The sequence below is a fragment of the Urocitellus parryii genome, chromosome 3 (genome assembly GCF_045843805.1).
Source record: "Urocitellus parryii isolate mUroPar1 chromosome 3, mUroPar1.hap1, whole genome shotgun sequence".
Lineage (NCBI taxonomy): Eukaryota > Metazoa > Chordata > Mammalia > Rodentia > Sciuridae > Urocitellus > Urocitellus parryii.
Window position 1 is genome coordinate 13,661,653 of NC_135533.1, and position 21,811 is coordinate 13,683,463.

Here is a 21,811-nt window from a genome sequence, read left to right on the forward strand (position 1 = left end):
TTTCAGTTGTTTGACTATTAATAAGAGATGAGTTTTTTTTATGATAAAACACTGCTCTGGCAATTACAGTTTTTATTTCAGTCTTTATTCACTTGAAGTGAAGAATAAACTACAATATTTTTCTTCTTATGTTCTAACAGGCACCAGAAGTAATCAGAATGCAAGATAAAAATCCGTACAGCTTTCAGTCAGATGTATATGCATTTGGGATTGTTCTGTATGAATTGATGACTGGACAGTTACCTTATTCAAACATCAACAACAGGGACCAGGTAAATATTTACCATCTCTTGGGGATTTATTTTATTTTTTGTGTAAAAGCTCAGGTTAGCTATAGAAAGGAAGTATTGAGTTCTGGGTAAGCCTGAAGGATAGCTCTCTTGATCTTGGTGACCAGTTTTAGAAATCTTCTGTGCACTTTTGGCATAATAGCAGCATGTACTAAGACTTTTTCTCTGAAATGCTGGTACAGTGGAGTGAAATTCCTGATTTTGTAACTGAAAACTAGAGACACAACAGTAGATAATACTTAATGTTTCTTAACCAGAGCTCAAGTAGAAGAATGAGCTCTGCAGCTATAATACTTAGGTGTTAAGCCTTTTACTCTTTGAGGATTGTGCCATCGGAGTAGGTACTTGGCCATGAATGTCTTTGTATTGAATTTTTTTTAAATTAAGATTTTTTTTTAATTTTTAAAATCATGGAAGCAATGTTAAATCATGCTTTGAGTTTTCTATAATGAGAAGTCTAGTAAGAGGGGATTTTTTTTTTTTTTTTTTTTTTTTTTTTTTTTTACTTCCTAAGTTACTGTTCTCTATCCCTTACCTTCTGAAAAGTACCAACACAGGTTCATGTAGCTCTTTGCATTTTCTGTCTTTTCACAATAAATTCATGTAGGCTTTTAAAACTAAGCAAGAAAAGTGAATTGTCTTTACTGAAACTGTCTTGGATACCTTAGCATTTAAATAGTATGTGTAAGGAGACAGAGATTCCAGCATTCACTGTTAATATATTAGAAAATAAGAGTTGACAATGTAAACTGTAATTTGAAAATATTTAGACTTTTTGCTATGGTTTGCATCAGAATTACCTGAGAAATTGCTTATAAGTGGAGACACCAGAGCAGATTCTGAGAGCTTGGTGGATGGTTCAAGTACCCGTTTTTATGCTTCCCAGGTGATTCTGACTCATACCAATGTTGAGAATCCCCAACCAGAGAATGAAAACAAAAAAGTATAAACTTTTTACATATTTTATCATGACTTCCCAACCTAATGAAATGATAGATTTTATATGTAAAAGTGATATATTTATTTTGGTCAGTAGCTCAACCCTCTTTTTGGTGGTAGCTTTTTCATTTAACTATCATGTGGTAACATGGAAGTAATCCAACTTACCCTGAACTTTAGGCCTTCCTATTGAATCACTATATCTTCTGTAGCCAGTGGGGGTCTTGATTCTTGCTTTGAGCATTTAAAAAAGTGATTGCATTTCTATCCAGTTCATCATAAAGCTGAATTTGTAATTGCTGTTTTGTCTTTCTAATCATTTCATTAGCTTTAGAATGTTGAGTCTTAGTTTTGAGTGTTAAACAGTATAGAACTTCTGTTTTGATGATCTTATGTCAAGCCTGCATGAAACTTAGATGGGGGGGGATGCAAAATACTAGCTAAAGAACACAATTGAAACACTATACTTAACTGTACTTATGACAGATATAGATCATTGAGATGATTGATTGGATGATGGCAGTCTGATTAGCAAAATTTGGAAGCATCATGTGCTCTGTCTTTTACAAATGTAATTCAAGCATACAACAGCATAACACTCTGTGCCATGTTCACTTTTCCTATGGGTATTATTATTCCAAAGGAGTTACTAAGGATTTTTAGTTTAGTTTTAGCTGATTGATCATATAGACTACAAATTAATAAAAATTTGTGAACTTAAGATCTGTCAGTTTATTTTAATATAATTATAATATGGAAACAAATATTACTATCTCCAAAATATGGATAAAAGCATCCCAGAGTTCTGCACTCATCCACTTCTTGGCATTTTAGGTGCTTTGTCCTCCATGGGAGTATAATAAATGATGTGGCAAGGGCTTACTCTCCATGAGAGAAGTGAGTGAGTGACCAGCAGAAGGGTAAGGCCTTTACTAGTTAATTCTTTCTAGTACTATAGTTAGAGCCCCTGGAATTTGCCAGCCAGAAACCAAGTTAAGTATTTGCTAGAGGAAGTAGAGGTAAAAGAATGACATACTCTTCCCACTACCCCCATTCTACTTCATTATCCTGTAGCCTATTTTCTTCAAATGGTACTTTCCATGGAACTCCCCATTTTGAAAGAATAATTCTGGTCATTCTCAGTGAAGTAACCCCAGATTGCTCCATTCATCTTCTTGATTTGAATTTTCTTTCACTTTCTCTTGAGTTCCATGGCTCTCAGATTAGACTTCTGTTTGAGAATCCAGGAATAATATTCTTTCTTTTTCATAGGAGATGGAACAACTGTTTCTTTACTATGCAGTGTAGGTACCATTCCTCTACACTTTCACCCCATAGTCTGAGGTGGCAGGTTGTTTCTTTAAACTGAGAGCAGAGCTGGGGTAAAGCAGTGTGATACATTGGCAGGCATGGCCTCAATACCTGTGTTACCTGGTCATCTTACCTCTCAATGTGTCTTTTTTTTTCCAGTTATGAAAATCAGATCTAAAAATCAGATTATTTACGAAAGTAAGTCTTTTAGCTCTCTGAGAGATGACCATTTCTGTTACTTTGCAAAGTAGTATACCATTTCTCCTTTACTTTTCTCAGTGCTGATTCTGAGAAATCACTTTTTCTCTCATTTGTTTTATTCTATCATTTCATTTTCCTCTCTAATCTCCCTCTTTTTCCCTCTTTAATCCTCTACTAAATGGGGATTAATAATAATGGGCTTATCTAAGCTAAGAATATTGACTGTATCCTCATGGCTTTCTTATCTTGGAACAGAAATATTGTGTATTTTTAGAAGAAAATAATAGATAACATATGTCAGTTATTTTAAGTATATTCCAGTTATTGGTGTATAACAAACCATCCAGAATGTAGTGTCTCAAATGAATCTACAATCAGGCTGCTCCCAGTAAGGAAGATTTATCTGTTTAACGTGGTATCGGCTAGAACAATCAATGTGACTGGATGTTAAGAAGATCTGCTTCCAAATTGGCTCATTCACATACCTGACAAGTTGGCAGTAGCTGTCAGCTGGGAACTCAGTCAAGGCCATGGACTAGGGAACCCAATTCTTCACATAGGACTTTCCATAGTCCTTTCCATAGGACTTCTTCAGGCTGCTTGTTCTTTCTCACAGCAAATTGCCTGGGTTCTAAGCATAGGCTCTCAAGAAACAGGAAATGATAAGTTCCAGTATCTTAATTAATACACAAATTATTTTAACAGAAAAGGTTTTTTAACATCTACTACATATAAAGCACTGTGGAATATAGAGACATTCAAAGATGAATAAAGCACAGTCTGAGCTACCAATGGAATGTAGAGTTCTATTGAGGCAATATATGGGGTGATGTTGAAAATGAGGGGATGAAGGGGAGGGTGTCAGAGTACTGAATGTGTATTCCAAATAAGAACCAGTCCCAGATTTCAAGCTAATGTATAGATTTTGTGCATGTGTACCCCACGAATTTTCTCAAATTATGTCCCGGAAAAGACTTGTCCTTTCGCTTTCCTGCTGTTTCATCATCACTGAGCTCTCCAACCCCAGCAGCAAAGGTCACCTGCCCTGTACTCCACAGAAACTAAAACAGTGAGGCATGTAAAAATGTAAGAGTTGTCTTTGATTTCTTTCTCACATTCTTTCTGAAAGTCAGGTTTTTGAAAAATTTTGCATCTCTGTGAATGTTTTTAAATTAGCATCTAAAGGGCTGGGGGTATAACTCAGTTGGAAGAGTGCTTGTCTCTCAAGCCCAAGGCCCTGGGTTCAATCCTCAGCACCAAAAAATAAATAAATAAATAAATTAGCATCTAAGAAGTTTTACCTTAAGCTTGAGTAATTGCTAAGAATATAATTTTCCATTCAGTTAACATTTAAAATAAGGCTGGTATAACTAACTCCCTCTTTTTATTTTATTTATTTTTTTTTAAAGAGAGAGTGAGAATTTTTAATATTTATTTTTTAGTTCTCGGCGGACACAACATCTTTGTTGGTATGTGGTGCTGAGGATCGAACCCAGGCCGCCGCATGCCAGGCGAGCGCGCTACCGCTTGAGCCACATCCCCAGCCCCTAACTCCCTCTTTTTAAAGTTTTTTGTTTTGTTGTTGTACTGGGGATTAAACCCAGGGACACTTTACCACTGAGCTACATCCCCAGCCCTTTTTTTCTTTTTTAATTTTCGACAGGGTCTCACTAAGTTGCTTAGGACCTCACCAAATTGCTGAAGCTGGCCTCAAATTTGTGATTCTTCTATCTCAACATCCTGAGTTGCTAGGATTACAGGCATGAGCCACCATACCTATATACAATGCTTTTAAAAATGTATCTAGGGTAGAATGTATCAGTGGTAGAACACTTGCCCAGCATGCTGAGGCCCTGGATTTGATCCCCAGCACCCCCAAAAAATAAAAATATCTAGTAAAATCTAAAAACCATAATAATTTGATATATTATCACTTATTTTAAAAAATATGATAGCTCTATGTTAATTTTTGAGGTAGGACATGATTCCTTTTTTTCCCCCAAACTATTTGTAGTATTCTGTTTCACTCTCCACATAATTCTGTCCTAATGTAACACATTTCTATGCTTTAAAGCTTTTTAGTGATTATTCAAGTTACATATTTACAATAAAAATATGGCTATAAGTTTAAACTTAGAATGTTTAAAATTTTTTCTGTTTTGGGTTGTTGATTTCTTAAAAATTCTGAATCATGCCGTTGTTTCAATTTTTAATATGTAACTGATAAAAATAATGTAAGTTTTGATTAATAGAGAAGAGACAATATAAAATTTTATTGAAATGTCTATCTTAATAAGTAACACTGGGCTTTTGTTTATCCTTCAGTTGATTTATATATCTGTAGGTAAATACGATTTTTTGGTAGATGAGCCAAGGCTTAATATTGATCTTTTTTCCTTATTGTATTTTTAAAGAAGTAAATATTGAGAAATCTTATTAAGATAGGAAAGGTAGGAGTTTTATATAGCCATATGCAGAGTTTCATAGTCCCCAAGACCAAAAGGACTCACTGAAAATTCTCTGAAGTCTGTTGTATTCACAGTTACAGTTTATTCCAGTGAAGGAATGCAGATTAAAATCAGAAGGGAAAAGATACATGGAACAGAGTCCAAAAACATGTCTCAAGTGAAACTTCCAGTTATCTTCTTCCCATGGAGTTGTGGACAGTACTAAATTTCCTGGTAGTGGTATATGACAATACACATTGTATATTGCCAACCAGGGAAACTTCCTGGGCCTTGGAGTCTAGAGGTTTTATTAGGACTTGGTTTTATAGGTGTGTAGCTGACTCTTGTGTAGTTGACCTCAGTTTCCAGCTCCTTCAAGGGTCATGCTGATACTAAATGATCCAAAGACCCCTCTGTAAGTCACATTGTTAGCATAGACATCTGACATGGCCCAGAGTCCCCAGAGAAACAGGACAAGACATCCCCCTGGGCTTAGTGATTACTTCCCAGGAGCAAAGCACAAAGACCAGTCCTCTCTCTCTGAGTACACCATATCACTCAATTACTTGAATTCATTCCTAGATTATGCCAAAAATTATATAGTAATTTTTTGGGGGTTGGAGGGTACTGGGGATTGAACCCAGTAGTACTTAACCACTGAGCCACATCCCCAGCCCTTTTTCATGTTTTTATTAGAGACATAGTCTCACTGAATTGTTTAGTGCCTTGCCAAGTTGCTAAGGCTGGCTTTGAACTTGCAGTCCTCCTACCTCAGTCTCCTGAGCCCCTGGGATTACACCACCACACCCAGATATTATATAGTAACAACTTAAAAACTGTTTTAATGATCACTTGACAGTTTTGTTGGAAACAAAGAATTGGAAACCAACTTTGGTGCAAAAGGGGATTATTATTTACTCATTAGAGCTAAGTTAGATAATAATTTTTTTAAATATCCCTTTCATTCCTCGATAGTTTTCACAATCTGGAAAACGCGTACTATATATATAGTTAGATTCCATATGGGTAAAAAGTAAGCCTTTTTGTAAAGTAGAAGGACAGTTATAACAGAGGAGAAAGGGGAAAGAGGATAAGATTTACACTTTTACCTGAATGAATAGTTCTTGGGCAAGTCAGTTATTTGAAAGGGACATAAGTAAGTTGATGAGGTAGAAATTAATTCCCTTAAAACTACCATGTGTGTTTAATTCTGGTAGAATCTTAATGTAGCCCCAGAGATCTTTACCCTAGTTTGAAGACTACAAATTATGACATGGCTAATCAGTTAGCACAAATTTGTCATTCACCTTAAGGAGTTGTTAACTTGCACTTTCAAAACCTGTTGTGTCCAGAAGATTGTGTTAAATGTTAGAGGCTGAGGTAGTATAGATTTTTAAAAAGAAGAGAGTGGGGCATAGTGGCACATGCCTGTAACCCCAGCAGCTCAGCTCAGGTAAAAGTGTAACCCTTAGGCAGCAGGATCACTAGCTTGAGGACAGCCTCAGCAATTTAGCTAGACCCTCAACAACTTCACAAGACCTGTCTCAAAAATAAAAAATAAACAAGACTAGGGATGTAGCTTAGTGATAAAGCACCCCAGCGTTCAATACTCATTGCCAAATAAATAAATAAATACAAATACAGAAGAAGATGTGCATATATATATGAGACACAATCCCTGCCTATAAGGACCTATAGTTTCGTTGGGGAATTTACATAATCACAAGAAGATTAATAACCATCTGATGCAGTAAATAGTCATAACAGATATTGGTAGAAAGGAGGGCATTATCATTTCTTGGTGTGAAAGGAAAGGTATGATGAGCAAGATTCAATTTTAGTTAGGCCTTCAATTCACCGGAATTTTACAGGAACCTGGGAAGGAGCTGAGGCCATATAAAACATGGTTAAAAGATTTCTGTTAGGATGGTCTTATCCAGTTTGTTTGTTTGTTTGTTTGGTGCTGGAGATTGAACCCAAGGGCACTTTACTATTGGGCTACATCCCTAACCCTTTTTATTTTTGAGACAAGGTCTTGCTAAATTGCCCAGACTGATCTTGAGTTTGTGGGCCATGCCCAGCTCCAAATTCTTATATAGCTGAATTATCTTGGACAAGTTCTTAGATTTGTTTGAGCTTTGGGTTCCTAATTTGTAAAATAGGGTTAATACCTACCTTGTTAGAATTATTTTGAGTGTTAAATTAGATGACATCTATAATTCAAGTGTACCAAAGTTTTTTTGGCCTTTCAGGGCTACCTTTTCCATTGATAGCCAAGTCAGCATATCTGAACTGCTGTCCTCTGTGAATGTAGGCAGTCCAGACTGTTTCTCAACTTTGAAGACCCCCTTGTTAAGTGCTTTACTTTTTCCTGGTTGTTGCTTGTAGTCACCTGTTGCTTCAAGATATTATTCCAAGTTCCTGCTAGGATTCTGAGTCTCTTTCCTCCATTAAAGTGATTATACATCCTGGATTCAGAAGAGGGCAAGATGGAAGAAATCTGTGTCCCCTCAATATCTCTTCCCAAGCTTCATCCTTTTAATTGTACCATAGAGATCACATTGCAATTAAAACTTTACTTTAGACTCATAAACAAGGGTCATTTGACACCAAACATTAACCTTGAATATATCTAAAATTCCATCAGCTCTGCCCAGAATGGGGGCTTTCTTACTAGTTTCCTCCACCCTAGCATCTATTCCAGCCCTCTGGGACCTGTTCCTTCTAAGATCAAAACTCCCTCTCTTCAGATTCTCTCTTCCCAGATTCCCAAGACTCCTAACATCTGTTTTCATCTACCCTCAAAAGAGCTGAAAGGCTTTACCTTCTCTTCTCATGGGAAGGAGCTGAGGCCATATAAACATGGTTAAAAGATTTCTATTGGGATGGAAGAGGCTGTGATTCTGAGGTCCTATAACCAAATGCCCCATTAGAGTTTCCATAGCACTAGGGCAAATGATTGCTAAAAAGGTTAGCTTTTTGGTTCTTGCTACACATATGCAAAGGAGTTAGCCTAATACCCAACAATTAAAAGTACTCAATAACCCTGTTTTGTTTTGTTTTTTGTTTTGCTTTTGTTGTTTTTATTGTTGTTTTAGTACTGGGGATTGAACTCAGAGGCACCTGACCACTGAGTCACATTCCCCAGCCCTATTTTGTATTTTATTTAGAGACAGGGTCTCACTGAATTGCTTAGCACTTTGCAGTTGCTGAAGCTGGCTTTGAACTCACAATCCCTTCTGTCTCAGCCTCCTGAGCCACTAGGATTACAGGCGTGCACAGCTGCACCTGGCTCAGTAACCATTTTTTTTTTAAGGAAAGAAGTGTGTGTTTCATAACAGTTACTGTCAGCGGGAACATAGACTACATAAGGAGAAACTAGCAGCACAGGAGTTAAGAGCCCTTTGAACAGCCCCAGGTCATGAAAATTTCAGATTGCAGCCCTTTGGGGATGGGTATTCCACAATCTCTGATATATAGGAACCCATATACTAGCATTGTTGGTTTTATCAAAGCATAAGATGTATTTAGAAAAGTACAAATGTCTTAAGTGTAGAGCTTATTGATTTTTCATTGTTTATATATTTTAACTTATATAAAAGATATGTGATTTACCTTTATTTTTCTCCAGATAATTTTCATGGTGGGACGAGGATACCTATCCCCAGATCTCAGTAAGGTACGGAGTAACTGTCCAAAAGCCATGAAGAGATTAATGGCAGAGTGCCTCAAAAAGAAAAGAGATGAAAGACCACTCTTTCCCCAAGTAAGAAAAAACTTTGTGCTAACTAAAAGAATAGCCTAACATTCAGATGCAGATTTTCAAGCACTCCATGGAGCATACTGTTTGTTTCATAGGTTTAGATTCCATGTGATTATGTGCAGCCTCCAGACAGGTAAAAACACGAAGATGGGTTTGTAAAAATTGAGCATAAGTTTGGGCTCCCAACACAAACTTTCAGAAGGTCTTTGCATTTATCCAGCATTTCTCAAACTTTTTGGTCACAGATTCTTTTATACATTTAGAAATTATGAAAGACCCCAAAGAACTTTTGCTTATGTAAGTAATAATTACTGTTTTCCAAACCAAAATCATTATTGAAAGAATAATGGTATTTACATTTTACATTCTTTTTCAAATGTCTTTTAAAAAAGAAAATAACTGGATTTTTTGCTTTTGCATTATGTTGCAGTATCTTACATTATATTGTTGCCTCTGAAAACTTGATTTGTAAAATGACAGTAAAAAGGCAAATAATATCTTAATATTGTTATGAAAATAGTTTTGACCCAAGGACCTTTTAGAGGCCTACACCTCATACTTTGTGAACTGATGCTTATTCTTCTTGATGGTAAAGAGGTTCCAAGTTTCTCTTTTATACGAGGTCTTTTTAAGGGACATGCCCACCAGGCGCACAAAGAAAAGGCAATGAATGCAGTCTTCTTTTCATGATTCTTTATAACTCTTCATTGCTTTTTTTTAATCTTTTCATGTTGTGAGGCTAAAGTTAATAATCTTTAATAAACCACACAAAGAGCCAATGTGGTGTCGCTTACTTGGGAGGCTGAGGTAGAAGAGATCACTTTAGCCTAGAGTCTGAGGCCAGCCTGGGCAACATGTCTAGACTCCACCTCACAAAAAATTAAGAAAGAAAAAAAGGGGCTGAGGTTGTGGCTCAGCGGTAGAGCGCTTGCCTTGCACGCACAAGGCCCTGGGTTCGATCCTCAGTACCACATAAAAATAAATAAGTGAAATAAAGGTATTGTGTCCAACTATAACTAAAAAATATTTTTTTAAAAAAAGAAAGGAAAAAAGAAATAAACATCACAAAGAACTGAAACTAAGGTAACAAGCTTAAAGCATTTAACTATAACAGATATTATAATATAAATGCAGCATTTTCTTATGCTTGGGAATTTCCTGATAACGCTGTCTAAATATACCCCATGACAAATCAGTTGTTTAAAGTGGGAAGTACTTGTCAAGAGCTATGTAATGTTTTGAACAACTTATAAAAGTGGGAAGTATAGACTTCCGTAGTTAATCTGTTATCATAATTGCTGGGACATTCCTTTGTGGTTCTTATGCCTTTGAATGTCAGTCCTAACTAGAATACTTAGATAATTCACTATTACAGAAATGAGATTCACTCATCCTTCATTTTTTATCCCAAAATTTTTCTTTTCTAAAGAATTAAAGAAGGGGCTGGGGTTGTGGCTCAGCGGTAGAGCGCTCGCTTAGCATGTGCGAGGCCCTGGGTTCGATCCTCAGCACCACATAAAAATAAAGGTATTGTATCCAACTACAACTAAAAAATAAATGTTTAAAAGAGAAAAAAAATTAAAGAAGGTAGAATTGATGGTTATAGCAAGTGTCAAGGGCTGCCCCAGAAAAGAAAGGGGAGGCTAAATGGTTAATGGATAGATAAATGTTTTTATGTTCTATGACCCTACGTTGCTGTTACTTTAAGAAAGAGTTTTGGGATATTTTGCTTTGCTTTGCTTTGCTTTGCTTTGGCTTGGCTTGGCTTGGCTTGGCTTGGCTTGGCTTGGTTTTTAACTCAGAAAACATCTGGATGAAAGACCAGTGTTGTTGAACATCAGCAGCTGGGCCAATACCATGATCTCTTTTCACATCCCAGGTGCTAACATTTCTTACTTAAAGGAACAGAATTGTTCATACTTCTAAATATATCATTTCATTCATTTAGTGGTATCAAAAATTGAAATGTGCATATGAATATGAATTTTCTAGATTAGTGGAGGCTACTCCTTTAAGTATTACATTTAAATTTTCATTACAGGTTTGTTTTTGTTTAGTTTGTTGTTTTTCTGTGTGTGTATGTTTTACTGGGAATTAACTCGGGGCATTCTGTTAATCTGTTATCATAATTGCTGACAGATAACTGATCAACATCCTCAACCCTGTTATTTCTTTTGTTTGTTTTTTGAGTCAGGGTTTCCCCAGGTTGCAGAGGCTGGCCATGAACTTGGTGATACTCCTGCCTCAGTTTCCCAAGTAGCTAGGATTACAGGCATGTGCTGCCACACACAGCTGTTAGAGGTTCTTTTCTTTTCCTTTTTTTTTTTTTTTTTTTTTTGTGGTGCTAGGGGATTGAACCCACGGCCTTGCGCATGCAAGGCAAGCACTCTACCAACTGAGCTATATCCCCAGCCCCAGAGGTTATCTTTCTACACCATACAATTTTTCACCACATAAATCCTAAATGGCTAAAGATCTATATGTAAAACAACTATAAAATATGAAATCATTTCTACAGTGTTGAAGAAGGAAAGGATTTCCTAAACCAGAGGCAAAGTTCGGAAATTATAAAGTTTAATATAGTATATATGCCTGCATTAAATATTTTTAATTTCTACAATAGTAAAAAAAATATTAAAATTTAAAGAGAAAAATATATTTTTGATAGATTTAACCCAGGAGCAACATGCCCAGCCCTTTTTTGTTTTTGTTTTTCACTTTGAGATATGGCCTCACTAAATTGCTGAGGCTAGCCTTGAGGCAATCCTCCAAGCCACTGGGATTACAGGTATATGCCACTGCACCTGACTAATTGTAGCATATATAACAAAGGTGAACATTTTACAAAATCAGTAAGTAAGACAGTCAAAAGATCTGGCCATGGTGGGACACACATGCAATCCCAGCAACTCAAGAGGCTGAGGCAGGAGGATCACAAGTAGTAGAGTGCCCCTGAGTTTCATCCCTAGTAACATACACACACACACACACACACACACACACACACACACAGACAAGTCAGTAGAAAGAGGGCAAAGAATATCCAACACTGAGAACAATGTTGGGAGGTAGGAATTATTCTTTTAAGAATTTTTTTTGGGGGGTGGGTACTGTGTAGTGAGAAAGTAAATTGTTCAGCTTGTGGGAAGTATTTGGTGTAGAATCCATAAATTTAAAATACTCTTAAAACCCTGTGCTACCAAACCTACTTCCATAAGTACTTGGGTATATAAAAAAAAGTTTACTATAATAGATTAAATTTGAAGACATAAAAATGAAGGTAACTTTATAGATGGCATGGATATTAATGAGGGTAAAAAGAAAACAATGAGGAAAAAAGTGTAGTATAAAAGGTGGTGAAGATGGGCTCTGTTTTTATATGTATATATTTATGTATAGGAAAGATCCAGAAGAAAATATGATTATCCCTGGAGATTGGGATTTAAAGAACCTTATACTTTTTACTTTTTATGTTTGTTTTCATTAATTCATTCACTTAGATACTAGTGATTGAGCCTAGAGGCACATTTACCACTGAGCTATATCCCTAGCTCCTTTTTAATTTTTTTTATTTTGTCACTGTGTCTCACAGTTGCTGAGTCTGGCTTTGAACTTTAAATCCTCCTGAGTAGCTGGAATTATAGGCATGCACTAATGTACCCAGCTTAAATTTTATTTACTTGTTTTAGAATTCAAAAATTTTTATAACATTGCTTATTTCTTTTCCTCCTTTTACTAGTCACTATAAAGATTATAGTTTGACTTAAAAAATAATATTGATAGTTCAGAACAGTAATAATAGTATTAATGATAATTTCTGCTAAAATTTCTTTGAGTACTTACTTTATGCCTGGCATTGTGCCAAGCCCTTTGTACACGTCTCATGATTATGAACATGCATTATCATGCTGTATACTTTTATATCATGTTTCTTTTGTTCCTTAAAATATGTGAATTTCTCTGCTTTGTATATTGTTATTTATTTGTAGACTTTCCCTGTCTTCACCATTCATTTGTCACTTCTCATTTATGAGACATAACACTAGCAGTCTAGGTCAATGGGGTCTTATTTATATGTGTGTGAACCATTTCCCATTGCTGAGTTTCTTTAAAGGATAAGTTGCTCTGTTCTGTTTAGAGCTAGCCATGTAGTACTTACTTATACTTATTTATACTCTATCTTCTTTCCAAAAGGAACTTGTGGTCTGTGCCAAACAAATATAATTGGTTTTAAATTTTTTTATTATTTACTGTTCCAAGTTTGGCAAATGATCTAAAACATAAAGAAAAGCTCTTAATGGAGTTACTTTCTCCATTCAGTTTACAGAAATAAAAGTTGTAGTATCGGGTGGTTTGTTTTGTTTTTTGTTAATTGCTTTTAGGGAAAAATACCAGCTTCTGTTTTTCTAGACATTTATAATACTAAAAACAATGTAATTTCAGGTGCTTTCTTGTATGATGAGACTTTTAAAGATTTATGCCACCCAGGTTTTCATTCTGTTTTCTTTTTATTTGTTTGTTTTCTTTTTCCATAGATTCTCGCCTCTATTGAGCTGCTGGCCCGCTCATTGCCAAAAATTCACCGCAGTGCATCAGAACCCTCCTTGAATCGGGCTGGTTTCCAAACAGAGGATTTTAGTCTCTATGCTTGTGCTTCTCCAAAAACACCCATCCAGGCAGGGGGATATGGTGCGTTTCCTGTCCACTGAAACAGATTAAATGAGTGAGAAATTAAAGGAGGGTAGCAACAAAAAGAAAATAAATGGACATGTGTTTGCTTATATGTTATACTGAACAGGATATTCTTTTCTTTTTTAAGATGAGCCAAAGAACACTTGCGTGTTTAAACACTAGGTAAAAATTTTTTCCCAATCTAAAATCCATACCCTAATATTGGATTTAACCATGTGTTTGTGTGTAAAAAACACACAAACATTACTAAAAACTGGCAGTGCCTCTTCCAGAGGCTTGATTTCCTGTTGTGAAATTGTTTTATTCCGTTGGTCATTCTAATTATTAAACTTCAGTTTTCTCATGCAGCTTTTGTTATTAACTGTCAATCATCATTAGGGATGCCAGAGGAGATGCATATTCACAGAGGGGAAGTTGTCAATAGGTTAGCCTGTGTCAAATAGGGCAAACCAAAGCAGATCTAATTTAGGAAGTCACTAGAATTGAATAATCCTGTTCTTATTCTACTTAATATTTTTTATATAACTATTTCTTTTTACTACTTTGTAGAAAATTTGGATGTTTATCTCCTTAAAGCAAATGACTAAATTTCTTTTAATAAATTGTGGGTGTAAATGACCAACAATATTACTGAGGAGTGGCATGTTTGACATGAGTAAAATGGTTTAATTTTGAAATTTTAGTGGGAACGGGTTATAAATTGGAATTCCTTTTAGATTAGTTTTCTGTATATATTAAGGGTATCTTACATGAATAGAAGTCAAATTTCCTTACAATAAAAATGCATTGCCCCCTTATTCTCATCTCCTTTTCCCAAAAATAACTTCACAGAATTTTCTAAGAACTTTAGGTAATTCTGGTTGCCACATAATCACGTAATGATTTCTTCTTTAAGTTGCTACTTTAGAATATACTTATCTCTTGTGATATATATTATAGCAATCACTTTATCATTGTGTCTCATAAAATTTCTGTCCCCTTTATATCCTTTGTCCAGCAAGATTCTGCTCTTGATGAATGCTTGCTCCTCTCTTTTTTGCATTCCACAATATGAAATTCTTCTAATACTTAAATATTCTTGTGTAGAAAATGACTATAATGTGGCATTCATACAGTACTCTTCTACTGTGATTCAAAAGGAATAAAAAAGTAGGGAGGCAGTGTTGTTCTTATCAAAGATACTGCCAACTCTACTTATAGTCCTCTGAACAAAAGCTAGACTCTTAACTACATCTTTACTTACTCATTTTAGATTTGTGCTAATTTTTAAATACAGCCAGCAACTGAAAGTTATTTCAGCAGACAGACATCTGCATATCCTTCTTCAAAGTCAATAAAGAAAAAAAACTGGGAAAATTGTAACTTAATTATAATTTAGTTTTTAAATACCAGAGACAAACTTCTGAAATACTTTACTTGCATAGTTAGATTTCATTCAGGAAAACCACTCATTAATAACTATGGCGGCTGGGGTTGTGGCTCAGTAGTAGAGTGCTTGCCTCACATGTGTAAGGCACTGGGTTTGATTCTCAGCACCACATATAAATAAATGAATAAAATAAATGTCCATCAACAACGAAAAATAACTGTGACATACCTTTTGGCCCTCATTTAACTTAAGATAGGCATTGTGCCAAGCCTGTAATCCCAGAGGCTCAGGAGAATCATAAGTTCAAAGCCAATCTCAGCAATTTAGCAAGGCCCTAAGCGACTTAGTGAGACCCTTTCTCAAAATGAAAAATAAGGGCTAGGGATGTGGCTTAGTGGTTAAGCACCCCCTGGGTTCAATCCCTGGTACCAAGAAGAAAAAAGAATTAAAGGCATTGACATTATGACTTTATATATTGATTAGTGCCTTTCAAGATAGTAAAAAAGAACATTTTTTTCATATTTAAAAAAAATTATGGGATAAAAGAATGTAACATGTTGCAAAACATCAAAGTGAATGATTTCTAAAACCTCCAGTGTCTCTAAAGATAGGAGGAGGAGTAGTTAGTAAAGTTGTATGTATTCACAAAAAGAATAGCAGGCACCTGGCTAACAAAATTTTCACAAAATTGACTTAGTCTTGGAGTGCTCAAAAAAGTTTTGGGAATTTTGAAATAAAGATAGGAGGGTTTTGTGTTTTTGTTTTTTGTTTTTCAGTGCTGGAGATCGACCCAGGCCCTTGCGCATTTAAAGGATCTTTTTATTGATAGAACTCTTTGTATCATCTTCCAATATACCTGCCTTACTTATTTTTTCAGTAAAATTGATTTCTTTCTTTCTGCCCAACACTATCCAGCCCAGAAAACACTCCCACCACCCCAATCCCCGCCATCTGCATTTGACTTCTTTCATTTCTGTCTTTTTTTTTTTTTTTGCCAGTGAGCATTGCTAAGCCCTGTTGAGCTGCTTAGGAACTCATGCCCATAGACAGTGGAGCATCCCTCCAGAGGTTGCATAGTAATTTAATATCCCTTCCAAGTTTGGCCCACTAGATTAGTAGAAGAACCTGAAAAACACGGAAATATGGCAAGTGAGATGTTTAGATCAGAGAATATGAATCTTTAGAATTAAATCAGCTTCTCTTTCTGCTTGTTGTTATTTGTTTGTTTTATGCTGAGTTTTAGATACAGTCTCCAAAAAAGGAAAAACATAGGGGCTGAGGTTGTGGCTCAGCAGTAGAGCACTCACCTAACACACTCGAGGCCCTGGGTTCAATCCTCAGCACCCCATAAAAGTAAATAAATAAAATAAACGTGTTGTGTCCAACTAATACTAAATAATAAATATTTTTTTTAAAAAATGAAAAACATAATTTTTTCTAAGCATATGTAGAGCTACTCTTTCATTAGGTAATTGAAACAGGATGTTTGTTTTCTTGTGATTGATTACTTCTTTGCTAAGGCCTTGCCCTCAGATATTTTTTCAGTAAAATTGATTTCCTTCTTCAGAAGGCAACCTTGTTATAATATTTGCTTTACCTTTTAAAACTTTTAAGAGTCAGTGATAAGAAATAAGATTTGTTTTGAGGTAAGTAGTTTAAAGACCATAGAATTTGCCAGGCACAGTGGCTCATGCCCATAATCCTGGCAGTTTGGGAGGCTGAGACAGGAGGATCAAGAGTTTGAAGCCAGCCTCAGCAACTTAGTGAGGCTCTAAGCAACTTAGTGAGACCCTATCTCTAAATAAAATAGAAAATAGGGCGGGGGATGTGGCTCCGTGGTTAAGTGCCCCTGAATTCTATCTCTAGTAGCTCCAACACCACCAAAAAAAAAAAAAAAAAAAGATCACAGAATTTAATTAAATGCTTCATTCAGGTTAGTTTATTTTCAGGTATTATAATATTAGTCATTTAAATTATAAACCAGTTAAAATCATCCTAAAATGTAGCTGTTTAACATACTAGCTTAAATGTCCTTTCTCTCAAATGAGTCATTCTCAAGAATATAGTCTGCCTTTTTAAAATTCTATGAAATTAATACTACCAGTTATAATCCTTTTTTGATTGAGAATTACTGAAGTATTAAGCATTTCTATAGCACTTTTCATTATACCATGTATATCACCTCACTTGTGCTGTTTCTCTATGAATTCAGGCAGTCCAGGGTATCTATGCCAGAATGTTTCTTATCCTTTTGAAACTGCCTGAAAGATCATCACAAAAAGTTTACTCTGGTTTCAGTTGTCTCCTACATCTAAAGCAGTGATTGATTTGTATAAGGAACAACCTTTTAGATTTTTCATAGCATATTTTATCTTCAAGGAACTTTGTTAAATTGTGTGTATAATGACCATTGCAATACATTCAATTCTAGAATAGAGAATAATTGTTTATATTTTTAAATTAGTTAACAAAGTCCTTACCTTTCAAATAAATCATGTTATTTGAGGTATCTAAAAACACAAGGTCTTGTTTTCTTAAAAGTCTTTCCAAGTAATTATCTGCCCTGTTCCTATTTTCATCAAATAGAAAATTAAGCTTAGGTTATCCTCAACCAGAAAGAAGGAGAAAGAAAATGTTGTTTGTCTTTAATTTTTTTGATAAGTTCAGTTGATATAACAAGATTTTCAAAAAGTAGCAGATGTTTCACTTCAAATTACTTCACACAAGCAAAGTTGCCCCTGAATTCAAGTAATTGAGTAGGAGATGGAATCTAGAGATTCCCAGATATGCAAAAAGGAATTAGAGTAGATTTATTTTTCAAAAGCAGATTCATCACCTGTTATTTCCATCTTTCCTTTAAAATTATTTGTGATTGCATGGATATTCATAGAGTTATTTTATTGCTTCCTAAACTGTAAGTTCTTTTTGTCTCCTCTACCCACTCACCCAGAATCTGATTATGAAAAAACTTCATTTGATTAGAAGTAGTAGACTTGGTAGGATATCTTTAGTGTTGTTTTACTCGCATGAGATTTGGAGTTTGTTGATAAGATGTTATTCTTTGGGGGTTGTTTTGTTCATTATTTTTAAGGCTAATATTTTAAGTTTGTGGAATAGGACAGTGCTCAACAAAATATTACCTAAATCTTATTTTCACATTGAATCGTGATGGATACAGTTACTACTCATATGAATATTGCAAGTCATTTTAAAGAAATTGATTAAAATACTAAAAATAACCTTAAAACCATAATGTACCCAAAAGTGAGCAATGATGGTGAGTATGTTTGTGTATTTCAAGTTTCTGTTAATATAATAGCTTCCTGTGATTGTGCTCTAAATCCTTCACTCTCCAAGGTCTTAGTAATTCGGCTCTTCATTTTAATCAGTGCCAAATTCCTTAATCCTTTTAACTTTAAGGTAATAATTCTTTTACCCTTCCCCATCTTCATTTTTGCAACACCATGGTTAATTGTTTAATAAAAGGAATCCCTGAATAGAAGTAAGGACTATCTGCTGTTCAATAACTAGTTGAAATCAGTGTGGGAATACAAATTTTAATTATTAAAAATTGTTCAGGGGCTTGTTAATTGTTGAGAACCTGGGCTTTGGAGGCAGCACCTAGGTTAGCTTCCACAAGCATTCCACCATATTTAGCTATCATATATACATATTTGGGTTCTTTCATACACTTCATCCATTTGGGGTTTTAAACTAGTGATGATGTTGCTAGTTTTGAAATATATAACTAATCACCTTTCAATGAGATTTAAATGAAGTTTTACTGTCTTGAGGTTATTTTAGATAACTATTTTAAAATTAGCTCTTGTTCCACAGAGTGATCTTGGTGGATAAGTTGCTTGATCACTCTAAACCTCAACTTGCTCATCTATAAAATGAAGACAATAATAGGGTCTACCTCATAGGATTATTATGAGCGTCAGATGTAAATGTGTATAAAATGTTAAGTTGAGGCATCTGGCATGTCTGGCACTCAAAACAGTTGCTAATATCATCAGCATACAAATCCCAGGGTTCAACCAGTTACCAGGGTACTAGGTAATATTCTCTGCATTGGGACATGCTGACATTCTCTGGCAACCAAGTAGAATCTAACAACCACGAAAAAATGGATAGGTTCTTCCTAGATTAATAGTGTATTCATATAAGTGATTGCTTAGATCCTCCTCAGACACTGCTATGCAAAAAATGATGTTATAGCAGACTAAATTCTAATAATTGTCAATTATTAACCAACTCCCAGAAATTAACTTTAGTATTATATAGTAACAAGAACTGGCCTTGAGTTTACAAGTATCAGATGTAGACAGAATGTTAGATGAAAAATGATGCCATGAAACTATCACAGTGGCACACACCTGTAATCCCAGCTACTTGGGAGGCTGAAGCAGGAGGATCACAAGCTCAAGGCCAGTCTTGGCAACTCAGACCCAAAATAAAATAAAAAGGACTAGGGAGGGCTGTTATTGTGCCTCAGTGGTAGAGCCCATACCTAGTATATGTGAGGCTCTGGGTTCATCCTCAGCATAACATAAAAATAAATAAATAAATAAATTTGTCATGCCCATCTACAACTAAAAGAAAAGTTTTTTAAAAGAATCTGAAATTTCTTTTAAAAAAGACTAGTGATGTTAGTTTAGTGGTAAAGAGCCCTGATTCAATACCCAGTACAAAAAATATTAATAATTCCAGGAAGCTTCCAAATTTGTCAAGCTTGAAGAAATGTAGTACCTCAAAGGGACTTTATGATTTAAAGAATTCTTTATGCAGAGAATTAAGTTCAGTGAAAAGTGCCTAGGTTTAATTTTTTATAGTTGGAAAAAGTAAAATTAACTAGAAAGTGGGAGGTCTGGACTTCCTCTCCTGTCAAATGTGTGATGTGGACAGATCATTAGACCTTTCAATTGGTTTGTACAAAATGAAGATAAAGGCTGGATTGTGGCTCAGTGGTAGCACGCTTGCCTAGCATGCGTGAGGCACTGGTTTTGATTCTCAGCACCACATACAAATAAATAAAATAAAGGTCCATCAACAAATTTTTAAAAAATTTAATTTTTGTAGTTGTAGATGGACAGCATGCCTTTATTTTATTTGCTTATTTTTGTATGCGATGCTGAGGATTGAACCCAGTGCCTCACATGTGCTAGGCTCTGCCACTGAGCCACAGCTCAGCCCAACAACTAAAAATTATTTTTATAAAAACAAGGATAATTTCTGCTTCTTCCTTATTATAGTGACTTTCATTATATATGTAATATGATAGATGAAAATGAGTTGATAATTTAGAGAAGTATTATGCAAGTTGACATTGCAATTGTGCAACCAATTTCTTTTGAAATTTTGTTTTGAAACTATTTTTAGCTTGATCTAAACCATAACATATCAAACCCAGCTGTGAAACTATCTGCAGACTTGATATTTTATTGATATAGCTGAACCATACTTATCTATCATATATACATATTTGGATTCTTTCATATATTTCAGCCATTTGGGGTTTTAAACTAGTGATGATGATACTAGGTTTGTAGTATATAACTGGTCACCTTTCGATGAGATTTAAATGAAGTTTTACTACCTTGAGGTTATTTTTAGATAACTATTTTAAAATTAGCTCTTGTCCTCCCTTACAGGAGAATTTGCAGCCTTCAAGTAGTCACACCATCATGGCAGCATCTACTCTTTATTTAAGTCTTGTGTTCGTACAGTTTGTTAACATCAAAACACAATTCTGTTCCTCAAACCTTTTTTTAAAGATATAAAATTTTCAATGCATAAGCTGGTATGGAACAGAATGGAGTTTCCTTTCCAACAAAAGAGGGAAGAATGTTTTAGGAACCAGAATTCTCTGCTGCCAGTGTTTCTTCTTCACCACAAATACCACGTGCACACGTCTGCCCACTCCCAGGAAGAAAGAGGAGAGACCCTGAATTCTGACCTTTTGATGGTCAGGCATGATGGAAAGAAACTGCTGCTACAGCTTGGGAGATTTGCTATGGAAGGTCTGCCAGTCAACTTTGCCCTTCTAACCACCAGATCAGTTTGTGGCTGATCATCTGATGGGGCAGTTTCAATCACCAAGCATCGTTCTCTTTCCTGTTCTGGGATTTTGTTGTGGAGCTCTTTCCCCTGGCTACCATCAGTTAATTTCTGAGGAATGGAACAAAAATGCAGCATCCCCTTCCTGTGTGGTATATGTTCAGTCCTTGACAAATTCTGTCACAGTGAAGCTCTATTTATTTGATTGGAGGTTGAGCGGTAAGGAGGAGTCTGGGAGCAGAGGAAAAGGGAATGCTGCATCTTCTTCCGGACCTCCCAGGTCTCTAGCCTCTGGTTGCCTTGCTCCCTGGGGCTCTGCCTAACCATGCAGGCTGGACAGTGCTGGCACATACCGCCTTCTTTTCTCATTGGGTCCAGCAATGAAGATGAGAGTTGGGGACTTGTTTCCTCCACAATGTAGCAAATTCTCAGGAAAATACAGTCTATATCTTCCTCTAAGCTCTTCCAGTCACTAAGTACTTATGTGGCTACTTTGTCCAGGGCCAAAATGCCATGGACAGTATCTAATTAAAAGCCTGCAAAACTGCTTAATAACAGTTTTGAATGTGAGAAATTTATGTAATTAAATGTAAGGTACAGGTTTTAATTTCTGAGTTTCTTCTATTATATTTTTATTAAAAAGAAAATAATTTTCAGCTGTAATTGAATTGGAGTGAAATTATAGTTCCCACCAGAATTATATAGCCTGAAAACTGTATTTTTGTTACATAAACAACTT

General features: G+C 35.4%; 1 protein-coding gene across 3 annotated transcripts in view; it reads left to right on the plus strand.

Moving 5' to 3' along the window:
- Braf (B-Raf proto-oncogene, serine/threonine kinase) overlaps positions 1-20,762 on the plus strand; it is a 177,600-nt gene extending 156,838 nt beyond the window's left edge. For all 3 annotated transcript variants that reach the window (XM_026405387.2, XM_077795927.1, XM_026405385.2), the window contains 4 exons: positions 141-272; positions 8,820-8,954; positions 13,487-13,640; positions 20,667-20,762. In XM_026405387.2, the coding sequence (XP_026261172.1) occupies positions 141-272; positions 8,820-8,954; positions 13,487-13,640; positions 20,667-20,689 (444 nt within the window). In that variant the 3' untranslated portion in view covers positions 20,690-20,762. The remainder of the gene's footprint in view (positions 1-140; positions 273-8,819; positions 8,955-13,486; positions 13,641-20,666) is intronic.
- The last annotated feature ends 1,049 nt before the right edge of the window (positions 20,763-21,811 follow it).